General features: G+C 43.3%; 1 protein-coding gene across 1 annotated transcript in view; it reads right to left on the bottom strand.

The window, feature by feature from the left end:
- Positions 1 to 19,089, bottom strand: part of LOC147733176 (cytosolic 5'-nucleotidase 1A-like) — a 95,732-nt gene that overhangs the window by 53,155 nt on the left and 23,488 nt on the right. The window contains exons 2-3 of the mRNA XM_086957722.1: positions 16,772 to 16,842; positions 13,718 to 13,885 (exon numbers count right to left, since the gene is read on the bottom strand). Coding sequence (XP_086813848.1) covers positions 13,718 to 13,885; positions 16,772 to 16,819 — 216 coding nt within the window. The 5' untranslated portion in view covers positions 16,820 to 16,842. The remainder of the gene's footprint in view (positions 1 to 13,717; positions 13,886 to 16,771; positions 16,843 to 19,089) is intronic.

The raw sequence follows: 19,089 nt of genomic DNA, 5'->3' as shown, positions 1-19,089 counted from the left end.
ATCCCCATTTTAGGCATTCAAGTTGGCACGTTGAGAGAGGATTGCTTCTTCATTGACTCTTAATTTCCAGAGGTGCTACATATGTCACTGTGGCCACTGCACTGCAAGAGGGTCCAAGCTGTCCTGCAGCTATGCCTCTGCAGTCCATTGACAGAGCTTCAAATACTGGCAGCAAGCCAGATCTCCCCGTTAAATAACACAGGCGGCCCCTGAAGTGGCCAGCGAGTCGGGATCATGCCTGCCTGTAAAGCAAGGGGTCTCAATTGCAGACAGAGGCCCAGGAATCCACCCATGCCACTACAACTAATGACCAAGACAATGGCAGTATAACAGGCTCACAGTGCCAGTAGATGTGAGTGGCACAAACAATGGGGCAGAACCCCCACCTACTTCTACTTTTACTTCGCAATGGCAAAGGGGCATCATGATTTTGTGTTACACCACTGCCCAGAGGAAGAATAGTTTGTTCTTCGAGGGTATGCTAATAAGCAGGTAAATCCCTTGAAATGAAATCAAGAATGTGCATCACTGACAAGGAGTTCTCCTTTCACTGTATCCTAGTACAATAATGACAGGTTTTGTCTGAATCTCCCTTTTTCCTTGAACTCTGCTCACAGATGTGGGAACAATGGGTCACTGTGAAGGTGACAGACATCCTTTTATCAGTTAGGGATTCATAACTTCTCAATGTGAAAAAATACATGTATGTGTAATGCACAATGAAATGAGAATGACCACTATGAAATCCAATAAGTTTGAGACCAGGGACAGACATTTATTTGTGCAGGTCTCCACAATTTGATCATGAGGGAAAGGTAGAAACAGAGCTAGCCAGCCAAGTCTCCCAAGTGACAACCACAGCGTACTAGTAATGCATACCTAGTCTTCAACATTCAGTGTGTCAACTGTAAAACCTTAGGCTATCCACAAAATGATATATACCTAGGTTTAATCTGCTACTTTTTAATTGGATCACTATTATTATTCAAGACCAGTAAACTACAGCGTAGTTCTAAAATGGGCAAGCTTCAATACTTCTTCAAAGAAGTGTACCATTTTCTGCTGGTAATGTTCATATAACACAAGTTCTTTCTGTGGTTTTCTGAATAATAAATGTCAAAATTAGGAAAAAACAAAATAAGACCTCAACACAGGGAAGGGGAATTTTAGGGTAAACCATTTGTATGTTTTTCACCACTTTTTACTTTACTTGCTATAAATTAATCAATGTTCTGGTGGACAGTTTGTGATTACAATTATTATGTTAAATATATTTTAAAAATTACTTTTCTTTCTATATTGAAATGACTTATTTGATAGAAATAGGAGGGAGAATAGTAAATCTGACCCCTCCAAAATCCAACACTTTCCTTAATCTTGCTTTCATTGGAGTATTAGTAGTAACTCTGACCCCTGTAAAGTCCAAAACCTACCCTCGAGTTGATAAGAGTGGAGTAGGAATAGTAAGTCTGACCACTCCAAAGTCCAACACTTTCCTACTCTTGCTCACATTGGAGTGCGAATAGTAAATGTAACCCCTCCAAAGTCCAACACTTTAAATATTATTGCTATGATGGGAGTGGGAATAGTAGACCTAACCCCTCTGAAGTCCAACACTTTCCCTAATTTTGCTTATGTTGGCGTGGGAATTATAAATCTGACCCCTCAAAGTTCAACACTTTCCCTACTCTTGCTTACAATGGAGTGAGAATTGAAAATCTGACCCTCAAAAGACCAACACTTTATCTACTTTTGCTTATGTTTGGAGTGAGAATGGTAAATCTAATTCCTGTAGTAATATGTTTTAACTGTTCTTATATTGTGTTTTAAATATGTTTTAAATATATATCAAATTAAATAAAAAACACATTTTATTGTATTTATTTTTTGAGAATATTCTTTTTAAAATGTATTTTTCAATAATTTGCTTAATGTTTTGGTTATATATATGTATTATATTTTCTTATTATTTAACAAATAATGTCATTTATTTTTTATTAATTGCTTAAATAATGTTAATTTTTAAAAGTACCTTTTATTGAATGTTGTATTAGTTTGGCAATATATCTATGTTTGAATTATAATATTTGAAATTTTAACTGTTACATTTATTTAAATATAATGCTATGTAGAGTAAAACCTATATATGTACCTGTTTTATGAGGATATCCTGGTCCACAATATTTTTGTCTCAATGTTTTCATAGTTTACAGAGAAGGAATTTAAACACAATATGTTTGTTTTAGAGATACTTTTTGCGATGTTTAGGTATAGCAATCCTTTTGTTGATGATATTATTGCATACAACCAAAGTTGTGCTTCCTAGCCATGAAGGTTCATGTCATTGTGCCAGGTTTGTGGGGTTGTTTTGGCAACTATTGGAAATTCTGCCTTGGTTGGGTTAAGCTTCAGGAAGGCACTGGACATCCAGTTCCGGATAAAGTACAGGCAGTGTTTGAGGAATTGGGTGTATTAAGCAGAAGAGACTTTCAAGTAGAGTAGTGTATCATCAGCATATGGGGGAATCTTGATGCTTGTTATTTGGAAGTACAACACCAGGTGGCTCCATAAAGTGTTTGTAGATGACAAGAGACAGTGTGGAGCCCTGGAGGACTCTGGGGGTGATAAGGACCTGGAGGTGCTCCTGTGAACAAACTGGTGTGGGTTGTAAAGGTAGGAGGAGAACTAGTGAAGGATATGTTATGGTTATATTATGGTTATATTATGCTACAGTTATGTTATGGTATGTTATTGTAATGTTTTGGTTATGTATATGTTTTGGGAACGTTATGTTACGTTACTGTTATTTTAAAGTTATGGTTATGTTGTGGTTATTTTATTATGTTGTGTTATAAGATTTTAGAGTGTTTTTATACCGGTACAGGTGTCCTGGTGCTGAAGGTAAAATGGACCTATGTAAAAAAATGAATTAAAAACAACACCAATAACCGATACAAACAGCATCTGTTGTTTCTGGCCCTCACTATAGCCAAGAGGGACATTGCGCAATTGTGGTAGGCAACATCTTCCCTGGCCCTAGGTAAATGGAAGACTGAGTTAGACAAATGTATGGAGGCCGAAATTGCTGTTTTCAATGCCTGTGGATGCCCTACGAAGCACCGCAAGATTTGGACCCGGTAAGTGACATATCGAGGAATTGACCTTCCCGCTCTGCTGGATATGAATCCCTAAATGGTGCCAATCAATCCCTGCTACTTATTGCCCTCTACTTTCTCTTTATAGAATATTGCTGCCTTGTTTATCTATGTGCATTGAGATTGGTATGCCGTATATACTAATGTGGAGATCGAGAACTGTCTGCATATTGTTTATATTGTTTCACCTACATGTTTGGCGGGTATCATTAAATGACAGAAATGTGGTTATTAGAGCGAATAACATCCTTTCTCTTTTACAAGTCTTTGTAGGACTATTGCCTTTCCTAGTGCAAAATAACCTAATAAAATTTGTTGTAATAAAAAAAAAAAAACACAGATGAACTAGAAACTGCGGCAAACAAAAGCCAGGTTTTTAGTGCCTTACAAAAGCATAAACGATCCAGAGTTTTATGCAAAGTGACTGCAAGTGAATTTTATAGTTAGGCAGTTTTGACAGAGAAAGACCAACCTCTAATTCATTGACACTCAAACCTAATAACCACCAGTATGAATGCTTCAGAGGTTCTTAACTTTCAACTTGGAAGTAGTGGATACATTTCTTCTTGGAGTAGTGGGCCCCATTTCATAGAAAGCTCTATTTGGTTTGTTGGTAGGACGATGAGCATGGAGATAGGAATGGCAAATTGGTCAGTCCAGTCCAGGGGTTCAGATAGTTTTCATTGGATTGTTGGTAATGTTCAGAAGACAAGGTCAAAGATGTGGCATTTGAAGTGTCTTGGTTGTGTGAAAGGCTGTACCAGGTTGTGTGTGTCAATGTGGTTGAAATGGGTATCTCTTGTTTCACTTGAGCTCTGCCACGTGTGTAGGCCACTCCCATCATCTATTGCTTAGCACGTTTGCCTCAAGCATTCACTATGCACTGCTCGATCCCAGGTCACCCCTCTGCGGTTCTCGAGCACTCCAACGGCTATAATTCCTCAGGCGTCACTAGCATCACTGTGTCTTTAAACTACCGGGACTGTGGCAATCATCAGGTGAGGCCAACTCTTTCAAGAGATAACCGCTGACAATCAGGTTGGTCTCATCTGGGCCTTCATCACTCTCATCACGTTTGAGTCTCTCCACAATGGCATGCGGTGCCTAGCTCAGTCTTGCAAAATGGCGGCTAGCTCTCCAGTCAAGTCACCCTACTTTCTTTTCTTCACTTGTAGTGTCTGGCAGGAACCAAAGAACCAAAACTAAGGACTCTCGTTTCAAGGGTTCTTTCCCTATTGCTGAAGTATGTTGGAGAGTTTTTAGGAATGCGATGGACGCTGATGTTAGCAGGGCTGGAGCAGAGCTCATTCGACACATGTCTGCTCTATGTCCCCCTCTAAACGATTTAAATGGTCACAGGTAGTTTCTTCGAACCACCATTGCCATTTGAACACATATGTTTTAAACCCTCCTTTACCGTTTTTGCGATGCTGGTAAACTTGCATGGTGATGGACATAAACTTATTTCTTTCGCATTAAACCATATTCTGGCCAAGCTTCACCAATCTATGTGGATGCTGATGCCCTGCTGTTGACCGAGGAGTTTTTGTGGTGTGAGAGTGGTTGTAGCTGGACAAGAATGTGCTGTGTCGAGGTCCTTAGAGGAGCAGTTGCTGCACAATGTCTCTTTCTCCCACTTAAATACTAGTTAGATGATGAATATGTTATTAACAGATTGCCTCCTTAATTGAGAAAGTCATTCACTCTTTTTCACTGGATTGCTGTATTGGATCATTTCTGGAGACACCTGCATCTGTGGTATGCGTGGGGGATATGGGACAACTGAGTCTGCTCACCTCTGGTTTCATTTCTACCTGGCATCTGTCTTGGGCACACAGAGCAAGGACTTGGAAGTCCCAAGAAGGGTGATGGCGAAGGCTGGCATGGAGAGACATTACTGAAAACAAACCCTGGCGATGCCGCAAATCTCCAGCAGTGAAGCACACATGCTAACGCCAAGGCCTAAGAACACAGTCATCACCACTCCACTCCAATTCCACTTTGACTAGTTTGTGAGACTTCTGAAAAGTGGAGTCCACCCGCCCTTCAACACCCAGATATAGAGGAAGAAAGAAAAGCACATGGTCACCCTCACTCATTATACACCTCATTCTTCCAATGCAAAAATAAACTCCTGGTGTTGTCTTCAACTATCACTGAATGTTGACTAGGTGAAGACGAAAGTGTAAAATGGGCCTGGGCCCTTCATGCAGCAGTGCACGTATGAATATGTTAATGTGCCTCTAACATGTTCAAGAGCTAGGATTTCCAATGTGTTGGGGAAAACTGTTTTGTCAAGTGTGTATAATTTGGTCGGTCCTAATTAATTGCACATGTTAAAGACTTGCAAGTTGCTTGCAGGTTATGTAAATTAAACACATATCTTTTTTTACAAGTTCTCTTTATTTATAATTTTGTTGATAATATTTTCTAACCCAGTCGCTGACTTCTAGGGCTTGCAAATGTGTGGCTTTATCTCAGTAAAACTTGGTTTGTAGTAAGTGCTGCTGTAGATTACATACTCAGCAAACTCCTGCCATCTAGTGTTGGGCGCAGACGTTGCAAGTTTCATAGCTGGCAAGGTTTCAGATTCGCATGTGTGATATCTTCATAAACCCAGTGTAATTATGAGTGAAATTAAACGACTATGAGTGACACTTTCTCGTTAGCAAAAACAAGCAATGAAGGTAAGGGAAACATTTAAGTATCAGAAATGACACCCATTTGAGCAAAGAGAAACTCTAAAAAGATCTTAAACTGCTGCACAGCTCCAGAAATGGAAGGGTACTAACCCAGTACTCTTGTAGCTTGATCGTACTGTTAATCAATGTGTAACCATTATATTAAACAAGTCTTTCAGAAGCAGTACTTTATTAAAGTTATGTGCACATAAGCAGACACACACACAGTTAAATACAAAAGTTAATACATATCCGATGCAACAGATTGTCATTTGCATTATAAATAAAACAATATACTATTAAAGTACATATGTACATAACGTCTAGACCAAGTACAATATCTGCCCAATTGGACAAAACAGCTAATAAGAAAACATACTAAGACCAGCGCTAGAAGCCCAGTGTCAGATAAGTGTTAAGGCATGTGAGAGGCCCCAACTCAGATCTCTTCTCAGCTGCTCAAGTAATTATACACTCATGTGGCTCGCGGACTCGACAGCCACCACAGACAGCACCGGGCTTTGGGCAAACCTCAGGAGAGTGGTGGACTGAGGCACACATAGGTCACAGCCGGCCAGGCTGTATGATAAAGACTAGTGCTCAGCCCTATTCCTAATAAAAATCATTACCAAGCACTGATGCTGAGCTGAGCGGTCTGCCCGGGTCGGTCCGCCACTACTGCCCAGCCCCGCAGTAGTAGCGCATTAGCAGCGCTCCGGCTTGACAGCTGACGAGGCATCATAATGCGTAAGTTTGCATTTGAGTGAGGTGGGGGAATTTCCTTGGGTGGATCGACGATGTTTCGATCTTTAAGGATTTAAGATCATCATCAGGACAGGGTGTGCTTCCTGAAACTGTAGTAAAGTGAGTTAAGTTAGCACTTTGGCCCTACACAATAGATTCTTAACACAGTGATTTTGTGCTCCCAATGGCATGGTAAACATTGTTTGCATGCACATTGTCCATAGTGTATACACAGGCAGCTAAAGATGAACGATCATCATGACCGCAGCGCACTAAAAGAGCACATTTTTATTAGAAGCAAAGAATATGTCACTCCAACAGGCACTTTCTTGTTGCAAGGCGAGCAGCAATTCGCTACAGCCTACCTCGTGGCCTCAATTACCAGGATTCCCCTACAGCAAAGCCAGACATGTTTTTGAGGATGGCTCAGCGGCACAGTGGACTATGGTGTGCTCTAGGCTGCTTTATGAGGAACCACTTCGGAGTAAGCTGTGGTCTGTGCACTTAGCTGCTGGCTGCTACTGGGGTGATGACGAGTCGGTCCAGTCACAGGATCATTTAAACAGACCCTCCAGCTTATCGCGATTTCGCGATTTGCAAAAAAATCGCGAAATTAAAAAGATTACCAACCCGAGGTGCGAGCAGTGGTGAGCTACGCTGCCACTGCCAGCAGCCCAAACTAACTTTATTGAACTGCTGCCTACTCGGCTAGCGCAGTGGGTGGCAGGACGTCCCACCTATTAAAGTGTGCATCACAAAACTGATGTCCCTGACCTCACCTTACCTCACTGACTGTCTCGGAAGAAGCCACTTGGCACCGACTCTCATGACGTCAGTCATGATGTATCAGCATAATGCAGCGGGGTGTCCAGGGTGAATGTGTTACATTGTTACTAGAGCAGAATCTAGAGTGGCAAGCAGCTGAGCCAGCCCCCAAGCCTGTTGGAAGCAGGGTGCACTAGGCTGCCATTCCAGCTTTCAGTCAGTATGGTGCATTAGCAGCGCTCTGGCTTGACAGCTGACGAGGCACCATAATGCGTAAGTTTGCATTTGAGTGCATTGATGCTGACCGCCACACTGAAATGCATTAGTCTAACGCCTGATGCGTGGTACTTGGGAGGGCTGAAGTTGTTTTTCTTCAAAACGTGTTTTGGTCTTGAGATAACTTGTAGTTCCTTCTTGAAGCCCACAAGGCACTAGGAGAAAGGCCTCACCTGAAATTATTTTTACTGCTACCTGATTTTAACATTCTTTTCGAGCTCTAGGACGGTTGAAAAACAATCGTTATCCATTCTACCCCAGTGACCAGAATTTTCAGTCACAACATCAGAAGACTTATCTTCAACTTTAATGCTTCAAACTCTACTTGAACACATTCATCCAGTTTTGCCCTGATTCAAATCTCCCAGGGTTAGGCCACCAGTGAGTTTGTCGCCTTGGTTTGTCTTAAAACTCAGAGGTAACGAACTGTTCAGCTTGACGGGCCTCTAAAAATAAAAATAAAATCAGTTACAGGAGAGAGCATCGCTTGGCCCATTATAAAATGCAGCGTCAAGATCCATGGGAGTCAACGTTGGTCTTCAGACACGAAGACCACACGGGGAACATTTCTGAGAGGGAAGGTCACTAGGAAGAGAGCCCAACACCCTATCTTTCGATAGCTCTGACATCAAAGAAGAAGGAACATCTGGGGTCCCAGAGAAGCCTGCACCAAGGGCAAAGGTGGCACTAAGGATACCCATATCTCGAACAACACCCAAGGATCAACCCTCTGAGCTCAATCACTAAAACAATCTTACATGGAGACCGAGCACTACTTTTGCTAAAGTAAGGCAAGAGGCCATGGTAGTCTGCTTCGGCCACTACCCCAGAGACTGCTTGGCGCCAAGAGTCCCCCACCGCTCCAGTAAAGCATGGAAACAAAGGCACTGGCCTCAACTCTAAGCCACAACCTCCAGGCCCTGAGCCGCTGACCCATCAACTTTGGTGACAAAGTCAGATTTGAAGCCGGCGCAGAAACAACTCTTGACTCCAGCCTTGGTGAGGAGCAACGCTATCTTGGCCATATAACTTATATAGGTGCCTAATCTCAGGCACAGGAAGGTTTACATTTGCCGAATCTCGAGGAAAAATCTGTCTGGACCTCCACTACAGGAAGTGAACCATACGCATCTCAAGAATAGGAAACTCACTTTCAAGGAGGCCATCTCGAAAGAACTCCAACCCTGCCCATCAGCAAAACCCACAGGCAGCAAGACACCAGCCCACACTGCAGCCACTACTACAGGCACCATCAAATCCCATTCCATCACTACAAAGGTAATGTTCACCACAGGACTCAATTCGCTTACACACGGACTACAAACATGACTTAGAGTTGGACTACCGGGACCCATACTTTGACCCCGTACCACCAGAAAATGGGAATACAATGCTGAACCACAGGATGACTCAAACCATGGCTATATCCAGTTACGGCTTCTGCCCCAGACAACACGACATCCTAGCACTCTCTCATTCAGACAGATGCTACTCAGCAGAAGGTGAAGCTCTATCTCGTGGATAAAAAGGAGGAATTCTTAGTTAAGACCTCACCTGAAACCAAATGCTTCATGAAAGGAGCATAACTAAGTGCAGAATAGAGAACTTTAAAGAGCCGATTATAGTCAGGGTCGTCACCCCTAGAATTGAGAAGAAATATAAGCCTGCTCTGGAGGACCCACTTTACACTAGATGGTGATGTCACTCCAGACTAATTAGTTGTCCGCACAACTCTCATGAGAGTGTTCACATAGGGGGCAGACCCTCCTGACAATGAAAGACAGAAGATCAACGCAACCAGAAAGTGCATTGCTCTGGGAGCAGAAACACAGTGGCTTATAGCCAATTTGGTTGGCCTCCTCGCAAGGCAAGATAAATACTGCTGGGGAGAGAGGAAACAACTAGTTAGTTATCCTCAGGAGTCCACGAGGGCAAGACAACCTCTAAGGCAAACATCTGTTGTTCATTGGACACCGGTGACACTGCCTTCAGGGCTAGCATCATCCTCCGAAGACAAACTTAGTTAAAAGTCTAGGTGTTCTGCCCATGGGGCCAGCAACATCTTCACAAGCTCCCCTTCGACAGCGTTGGGCCTCATGTGGATACAATAGTCAAACATATTCAAAGAAAAGACACTCATACCACAAAGGCCATAGAGGTATTAAAACATAACCTGGCAAGTCTGAGACATGAGAGAGTGCACAGGCTGCAACAACACTGCAGCTTACCCGGTGCCAGCAGCATTAACCATTCCAATAAGGGCAGGCTCAAATGTCCTATACCCTTGGAAGATTTTAGGGCAGTGGTCAAAGAAGGGGCAGAAGAGGCGATGGAAAGTTCCCCTCCACCTCCAAGCAGTGACTTACTAACAATACTCCGAGTCACACACATCTTCGGGGGAAGATTTAGATTATTCCTTCCCGAGTGGGAGGAAATAACGTCAGTCAAGTGGGTCCTGTCCACTGTACAACAAGGATACTGATTGGTGTCACACACACCACCAAACATCCTGTCTTGCTATCATGGAATTAATCAGAAACATCAAAAACTATTTGTTGTTCGAGGAAGTAGAAACACTTCTGAACAAAGGTGACACTGAATGGGAGCCCGTTTGCCAGCGGGGTCAAGAAATGTACTTCCTGTACTGCCTCAACCCAAAGAAGGAAACAATCTTGCAGTCTATCCTCAGGCTACTGAATAGTTACACCCTGTCAAAACATGTCAAACTGTTATTCCAGTACTCGGCACAGAGGAGCATATATCCATAGTCGACCTCAAGGACACCTACTTTCACATTCACTTTCATCCAGCACATCATCTCTACCTCAGGTCTGTCATAAGTGAACAACACTACTACTACACCTACACTGAAGGTTTACTCGTAGGAGTAAGAACAAACCCAATGGATTTAGAAAGTGCCTGGATGATTGGGTGATACGGAGCAACAACCATCAGCAATGCCTAACACATATTCAGACAGCTGTGTCACTCTTACACAACCTAAGGTTTACACTCAATGCCAAAAAATCCCATCTCTGCCCCAAGCAGATTAAGCCATTCCTGGGAGCAAAGACCATCCCAATCAAGAGAGGCTAATGGCTGCTATCTTTTTTTAGATATCACATCTTCTATCAGTGAGAATGATTTTGAAAGATTTGGGGATGATGGCCTCCTGCATCGCCATAGTGCTGCAAGCTCAGTGTTGCAAGCGCCCACTTCAGGAGTGTCTGCCAAGGCATGGGTCGCAAGGGACAAATCAATGAGAAGATATTGTGTCGATAAAGCCCAGGGTTCAGTACAATCTAAAATGGTGGAACAACAAGAACGTGTTGCTGGGCAGACCGTGTCTGGAACATCAGCTGCAGGTGACCATTACCACAGACACCTCACTCACAGGATGGGGAAAACATCTGGATGAGATGGCTGTTCGGGTCCCTTGAACGCAAGAACAATGAAAGTGCCACATAAACTTTCTAGAGCCGACAGCAGTTCAGTTGGCACTCAGAGTTTTAAAGCTCATTCAAAAGAAGCACGTCCTAGTGAGAACAGACAATATGACTGTATTTAATTCTGAAATAAGGGGGTAGTCACTTGCCCCAGCAGTCAGCGTTAACACAATCAATTTGGCATTGGGCCATTCAGCATCAGATTCAGATCCTAGCAGGTGAAACCCGTAGGGTGGATAACAACTTTGCAGACCTGCTAAGTAGGACATATAAACAAGTGCATGAGTGGGAGGTAAATCCCCCAAAACTTCAACAATAATTTCAAACATGGGAGATGCCCATTGTTGATCTGTTTGTTACAACAAAAAACGCAAAATGCCCAAGATTTGCCTCCAGGGACCCACAACAACAGTCCAGAGATATGTGCATACTATTTACCTCTGCTACTTCTGATCCCTGTGTAGTGAGGAAGCTCAGGCAGATATTCAGAACACAAAATGGGCTCAACAGCCCGGATAGTCAGTGCTTCTGGAAGCATCTGCCCATCCGCATGAGAAACTGCCCAACAGTAGTGGAAGGTAGCATTCTTAGTGGCAATCACTTCCCTGACAACAGTATAGGATCCTTTCATCCCGGTTCTCAAAGATGCTGTTATCCTCAGGACAAACCCATGCTTCCTGCCAAAGGTGTTTTCCCCATTCCATGTAAATCAAATCACTGATTTACCCCTTTTCATTCCACAGCTTGAGTTAGTGGCTGAAAAGGCATTACACACATTAGACGTGAAGAGGGCTCTGATGTATTAGATGAATCGTATTAACTCCATTTGTACAATACTCTTTCTTGCATTTGCAAAGCCCCACTTGGGAAACCCAACTTCAAAGGTGGGTCTCGCTAAATGGATAGTGAAATGCATGCAGCGAAGTTATGCCAAAGCAAAATGTACTCTACATCATGTGCCCATAGTGCATACTACCAGACAAAAGGGAGCTACAATGGCTTCTTAGGCAACCGACCACTAAAAGACACACGTAAAGCAGCTATGTGGTCAACTCCATGTACTTTTACTAACAATCTGAAGTGGAGTCTTTGCCATGGTGAATTATAGGTTTCAGGGAAAAGTGACGATTTATACAGAGAAAAAACATACATTGTCAAAGAATTTTAACTTGCAAGTTCTGCGCTCAACACTAGATGGCAGGAGTGTGCACAGCATGTGAATCTATAGTACTGCAAGCTACGAGGTTCTTTAACTCTCCCAATACGCACTACATCAAACACTTGCAAGCATGGTCAAAGGCATCAGCAGTCCTAAGTAGCCAACAGGTGAACTGGATAGCTTTCATTGCACACAGGCCTAATAGGATAGAAATGGGTGCTTGGATAGAGGTTTGAGTTGAGCAATGTATGTGCCTTAATGTATGCATAGATTTTTTTAAATTAATTTATGTTAATATTTTTGTAACCAACCTCATGCCACTGGTGACTCCAGAGTGCACGTGAATGTGGATGTAAACTAGGTGATGGATAAAAAGGTTTGTCCAGAGAAAATGGTGGGTAGATGCACACAGAAGTAACTCTATTAACGGATGGGCGAAGGCAAGCATAGAGGTTAGATAGTTGAATAAAAGCATCAGTGCACAAAAAGAATATCTTGGAGTGAACTTTTTGCAATTCAAGACGTGGCAAATCCTGAATTTAAAAGTGAGTGGTTATCCCAACAAGGAGGAAGGCAGCAGTGGGTCAGACACGTAAACAAGTTCCTGCCAAGCTGATACAACTACTAATTGTGTAATAGTTACCTGGAAGCATTCAGATCAGTACCAAGATGGTAAGACTAAACTATGTACTTCACTACCACTAGTCCATTGATATCATGGAAATGTGTGAAATGTTTTAATTAACGTGCTTTAGAAATGAATTTAAAAGTCACTAGACAACCCTTCCCAGACAAGCTAAATACCCAGGCCCCTCTCCACCAATTTTCCCCTCTCCTTATAACATTTACAGTGTTATTTTACACTGTGTTTTATTCCTCCCAGATGCTTTTTTGCCGTTTTATATAGCGCAAACTCTGCCCAAGGGCATTGGAGTTCTTTACACGAGCACCAGATTACATTACACAAGGTCAGAATCATTGTTTGGCTAGGCACAGGGAGATTTAGTGATTTGCCCAGAATCACAGGATGCTGTGCTTCCCTGGAACAAGAACCTGGTTCCCCAATTTCCAAAGCTGGCAGCTCGGGCTGTTAGGCCACACTTCGTATTGTATTCAGTTTTGATTTGGATGGTGGTGTGTCTTTTGTAGTGTCCTCTTGCCCCTCTGGATGTCAGGGGTGCCCTTAATCAAATTGTGAAAATAAAATAAACCTTTCCTAGGCCCTTCCCTTCAGACATTATTATTGCAGGACTGTTTTTCCAATTTCTTTATTTTTGCCCATCTCACCTTATTAGCCCGCCCTGATTGCAAGCCTTCAAGTGCGAGATGCGGCTTTATTTGGAGTCAATTCTGAAGCCAGACTTTTGGACCACCCACCAGGTACCATCTCTGCTCCTTGAGGTGAAGCGATGACACCTGGTGCGGTAGCTTGGAGGAGATCCCTGGAGACTTTCCCCATTACCCTTCCTTTGGAATGGCTCCTGGCCTCACCTTGATGAACTCAAAGGCCGTGCCAGGCTGCAGGGGCTCGTCCTTCTTCGCTTGCTGATGTCGAAGGTATTCCTCCTTCCCCTTGGTCAGAAAGATCTGGTGCTCCTTCTCCAGGTCAAAGACAGAACGGGTTGTCACTGCGATCACCAATGCATGCTCCGGGTCTTTCTGTGCAGAGAGAAAGAGCGGGAAACAAGACCTGATCAGGCAGAGTGCATCAATGGCAGAAGAGCAGCTAGTCAATGTTTAGGGCTAGGAATTGGACTGTGCAACTCCCTCACCCCAAAAACAATATATTCTTTCTACATTTCGAGTCTTAGGCCATGAGGTGCAGAATGTTGCTGCTCCCTGAAGCCTTTGCATCAGGTCAGCAGTTCTGCAGCCTGGTCGCGTGCACTTTCTAGGGCTCAGTGCCTGTACCAGTTGCACATGGATGCCATCTTTTAATAGTATACCTCGGACCTTGGAGGTGTTTTTGAGTAAATGTGCTGGGGGCAAATGTACTCAAGCACATCTCCCGCTACACACTATGAGCTTGCTCCCATCCAAATCTGAGGAAATCGGTTGGCATGGTGCAACCGGTACACCACAGATACTCTCAAGTGTAAACCCTAGAAACTCTTGCTCCAGCTTAGTATTATGTGAAAGTTTTTGATGCTGAAAGCGAAAGGGGAACAAGCAAAGAGCAACACTGTTTGGACTCAAGGAAATGATTTAAAACTGGTATGTTAGCTACATTCAGTAAAAAAAAAAATCGTTTAGCGCACATCAGGTAAATTTAACAATATGTACCTATTACGTCTTTCATTTAACTTTATTGCCAAGAAGGCAGTGTTTTCAAAAGTCGTATTTCATGGGGATTGTTTCATGCCTGTAAATTGTTTTCAACACTCCTAGATTCAGTAACGTGTGGATCTGTCCGCAGAGAAGCCCAAGTTCATTTTGATTTCTTTGTTGCCAGCTAATTAGTCTCTCAGATAATGAAAGTATGGCGATGCGCAGCTCATCTTCATTATTTGAGGCTGATTAATCAGCTTCTCTTTGATAATGGTAAACAAAAGTTGAACATTCTTTTGAAATCGGTCAACTGAGCAAGCATTGTGAAGCCCAGCTGTTAAACAATTTCCTTCTAAGGTCAAATGCACTCCTTTGTCATAGCAAAAATATGTTTACAATCATTCACTTACAGAACACAAATAAAACATGTTCTATTATTTTTACAACAACCAAACAAATAGTGTAGTCTAGTGTTTAACTTACTTCATTTAACATATTCCTGTTTTAAACGAGCATCATTGTCATACTGTCTGCAACTGAATGAACATATAATATGCAAAATACACAATAAGTGACGTGTATTACAGTCCAATAATGCCAGATTTGGAGATGTGCCACCTGCTTGACACAATTCTGGCTCATGTGTGGCATGCCAAGCTTCGTGTTGATCCGTCCAGTGGAGGAAAAGTTAAAACTGAAATAATTAGCACCAAAAAAGCCATAAAAGTTGAACGTCGCTTAAAGAATGTTTTTGGTGGCATCTGTTTTTTTGTGATTGAAAAAGGTAAAGGTAGGCTTAGAATGGTTGATTTTTTTAATAAATATATATTGTTGGTTTGGTCCAAGGACTCAGACGGGATCAGCAGAGCAAAGGAACCGGATAGGCTAGCAGCAACCGATTTTTTGTTGACAAGACAATTTCAGAATGCCAGACCTAGCCTGCATCCTGAAAAGAGGCGTTTGGTTCTAATAGGCTGGGGCGCATCACTGGTCCGAAGGAGGATGTGGGCAAGTGCTAAATTGGAAGATACTGCCCTCAAAATAAGAAAAAAAGCCCATGTTTTGTCGTGAGTTTTGTCAGGGTTTATGGACCCCAACATTTGTTTTGGAAATTCATTAAAAAAATGGAGCAAATAAAATTCAGTGTGTGAAGCGAGCAGTCAATGGATGTATACAGTGAACGTGAACACTGTGTGGCCAGGCCATTTGCCCAAAGTCTCTGCAGATGGCCACAGCTCGTTGGCACAGGGGCTAGCGCACGTCAAGCTACAAAGCACGCCCTGTGCCCGAGGTGCACTACTTATGGTTAAAGTGTTTGTGCAGCAGGCAGTTTATCGCCGAATGTTGTGTACATGGGTGTCGATGGCTGGGGTCTGCAGAAGGACTAGGTTGCTGGTCAGACCCTATCCATGCCAACCGTGCTAACAGCTCTAGGCAAGAAGGCAATGTGCAGCACGGGCAGTAAGGAACGGGCTAGGCCAAGCCAAAAGAACAATGAATGGATAGAATGTTGACCAATGCCAAACATTCACTCCAATACAGAGATCTGGGCCCAAATCCATCGTCCATAGGCCCAGCCTCCAACGCCCTAGGGTGTAGGGGTGAGAGGGTGCAGGGCCGGCTCTTGGTTCCAATATTTGCAGTAGGCTGGCACTGTATCCATGGGTAAGACGGGCAGCCGGCTGTGTACAGTGCCTGACCACAGACCAGGCCGTGCGTCAAACCACGAGAATGCATAGCAGGTGCACTGGCAAAAAAGGTTACGGATCAGGAAACACGAATACTTTTATAAGATATTTAGTGGAAAAACACGGTTAAAATTAAGTTATCGTTTTAAAGCAAATCGAGAAAAAAAACTAAAATTCAACAGATATGTTCTGCTAAATAAAAGACAATCCTGTGGCACAATGAACTCGAGACACGCTTGGGCACATGCCTGACATTTAAAGCGCCATAGGACGAATAAAAATTATTTAATCAATCAGAAAAATCGGCAATTACACTAGGGACCATCCCATTCTATAATGTGGGTCAAGCGAATTTGTTATGCCTGGAAAGTGCGTTGAGAATAAACCCACAGAGCAGAGCTATCTAACTTGCCAGCTGGCATTCCCTATCCAAGCAGCACCATCGCCTCAAGACTAGCACAGAATGAGAGAACGTTGTCTGTAGGGTTGCTGAGTGCTCCAATGACCCTGGGATCAGGCAGTGCAACTACAGCAAAGACAAGAAGACGCCATGACGGAGCCGTCAAACAGGTACTGCACCTGTCCTTACCTGTCTCACCAGGGTGTTGATTACCAGCTGCTCATCCACCTGAGGCATGTTCCACGCTCGCCCGGAAAGGTCTAGCAGAAAAAAACAAATAATGATAAAGCCAATAGAGCTGACTTTTGTACAGTGTATTAACACACAGGCACACAATATGCACATATACAGGCTCAGCAACACAGCCACTGACGTGCAAGCAGACCTTGAAAAACATTCCTGAGGCTCCAATGCACACGGGGACAGAATAAAGGGCACCAATATACAGAGGCAGCACATCAAAATATACACATCAAACACGGACGGGTGATAGTGTAAAACATATACTTGGTCTTGATAATTTTAGGAAATATATCCTTTAAATTTCTTCAAGGAATTTCAAGTTTTCTTAGTTTGGGAACTTGCTGCTTACTTTTTGGTGTTCAATGTATGGCTGGACAACTAGAAACAGGTTTCCAATTTCAACTTCCAGTATTGAAAACCTTCAACAATTCATTCTCTAAAAGAATAACAAGGAAGACAGTGTAAAATGAATGAATTCTTTATTTGGAGAAACGTCTCCAATAGGAAAAATGTGATTCACTTTATGTGGTAATGAGGTAAATATTCCCTGTTTACAGGGTTCCTGAGGTTCGATACTTGCGAGAGAAGGGAGTCGATGTACTGATTTATACGCTTGGGGCTGAATAAAGAAAACTTAATCTTAAAGAAGTCCAGGTTGTCTTTCCAAACATGGCGACGAGGAGAAAAGAAGCAAATAGCAGCGCTGCTTCACAATAAGCAGATTAGAGCAGTGACTGAATGCAACATGGTCACTGCGAGGGCAAATGTCTCTCTCTTTAACCTACAGTCCCACTCAAAACAGCGGATGCCGTATCAGAATTGTGAAAACGGCAAACCAGGCATTTCACTGAATTTACCCAGCCCTGTCGGTCTTGTAGAAGCGTTTGGCATGGGACCTAAAATCTTACAGCGTCCTGCTTTATAGGTGAACGACTAGTCGGTAATTCGTTCCTTCGGGTCATACTTTGTTTACAGCAAGCGAAGGACTACATGTCACCGCGACACCTCTGTTGTAGTTTTCGGCTTTCAGTTAGTAAAATTAGCATATTCTACCAACCGATTGTGAACCAATCAAACTGCCACACCAGAAAACAATTCAAAGCTGACCAGGTGTCAGCAGGTAGGTACTGGGCATCTATTGGCAGGTAACCTTGGAGTCAATAAGCACGTAAGGCTGCTCCATCCTCCGGTAAGGAGGGGTAAGAGAACAGGTAGGGAGGTTCTATTGACAGGTGACCTGGAATCAGAGGGCCGGCATGGGGCAACCAATAATACATCACTTTGGGTAAGACAGAAGGTAAGAGGCACCCTTTCGCAGATGAATAGGACCAGTGGGGAGAGGATGGGGGGTGGTTATGGAGGTTCCATGACCAGGTGACCTGAGACTAGTACCAGGTAAAGGGCCTCAGTTTATATGGGACCTGCTGTCACAGACCAAGTAAGAGGCCAACTATCAAAAGTTGTTTAGGGCCAATGGCCATGTGCGTAGCCTTTATTTGTGTGTGTGTACTGAGGTCAGTGAGACGATAGGTATCCTCTGATTACAGATGACCCGGGATAGGCAATAGCTATGGGGCCTAAATTATAACAGATCCTGACTTAGTAAACAGGCGGGGGACCTCACGCTCAGGTAATCTGGTATCAAAAAAAGCACAAGACACCTCAATTCACAGGAACCCTAGGGGTAAGTGAACATGCTTCGGAACTCTATTCACAGATACATTGTGGTCAGAGTGGTGGTATGGGGCCTCCATTCACAAAGGGCCTAGACACCCTAAGAAGGCATGGAGTCTTCATTCACAGGCACTCTGGAGGAGAATAAGCATGTGTTCTTTCACGTGACCTGGGAAAAGGTATGGGCTCTTCATGACTCAGTTACCTAAAGCCAGAAGATAGAACTGGATTCTCAGTTCACAATTATCCTAGCGTTATTGAGCAGGTTTGGAGCATCCAGGTACAGATGGCCCAGGGAAATGTAGGAGGCATAGTGCCTCTATTCTAGTGTGATCTGTGGTTGGGGAAAAGATAAGACTCTATTAATAGGTGACGGGGGTCAAAGGGCATGCATGGCGCTGTCTCAGTGAGCATGCCCAGGTTCTCAATTCATAGGTGACCTGCGAGGATATGCATTGTGTTTGGAGACATACAGGATAGATATCCATTCATTGGTGGTCTGGGGTCAGAGGGCATGATGAGGAGAGAAGGCTGCACGTAGAGGTCAGTTGGCAAACTTCATTGCAAAGGATAAGCTCCGGTCTTATTCT

Source organism: Lissotriton vulgaris, chromosome 2_1 (assembly GCF_964263255.1).
Source record: "Lissotriton vulgaris chromosome 2_1, aLisVul1.2, whole genome shotgun sequence".
NCBI classification, from domain to species: Eukaryota; Metazoa; Chordata; class Amphibia; order Caudata; family Salamandridae; genus Lissotriton; species Lissotriton vulgaris.
Note: the sequence above shows the minus strand (reverse complement) of the source record. Positions and strands in the feature narration are given on the sequence as shown.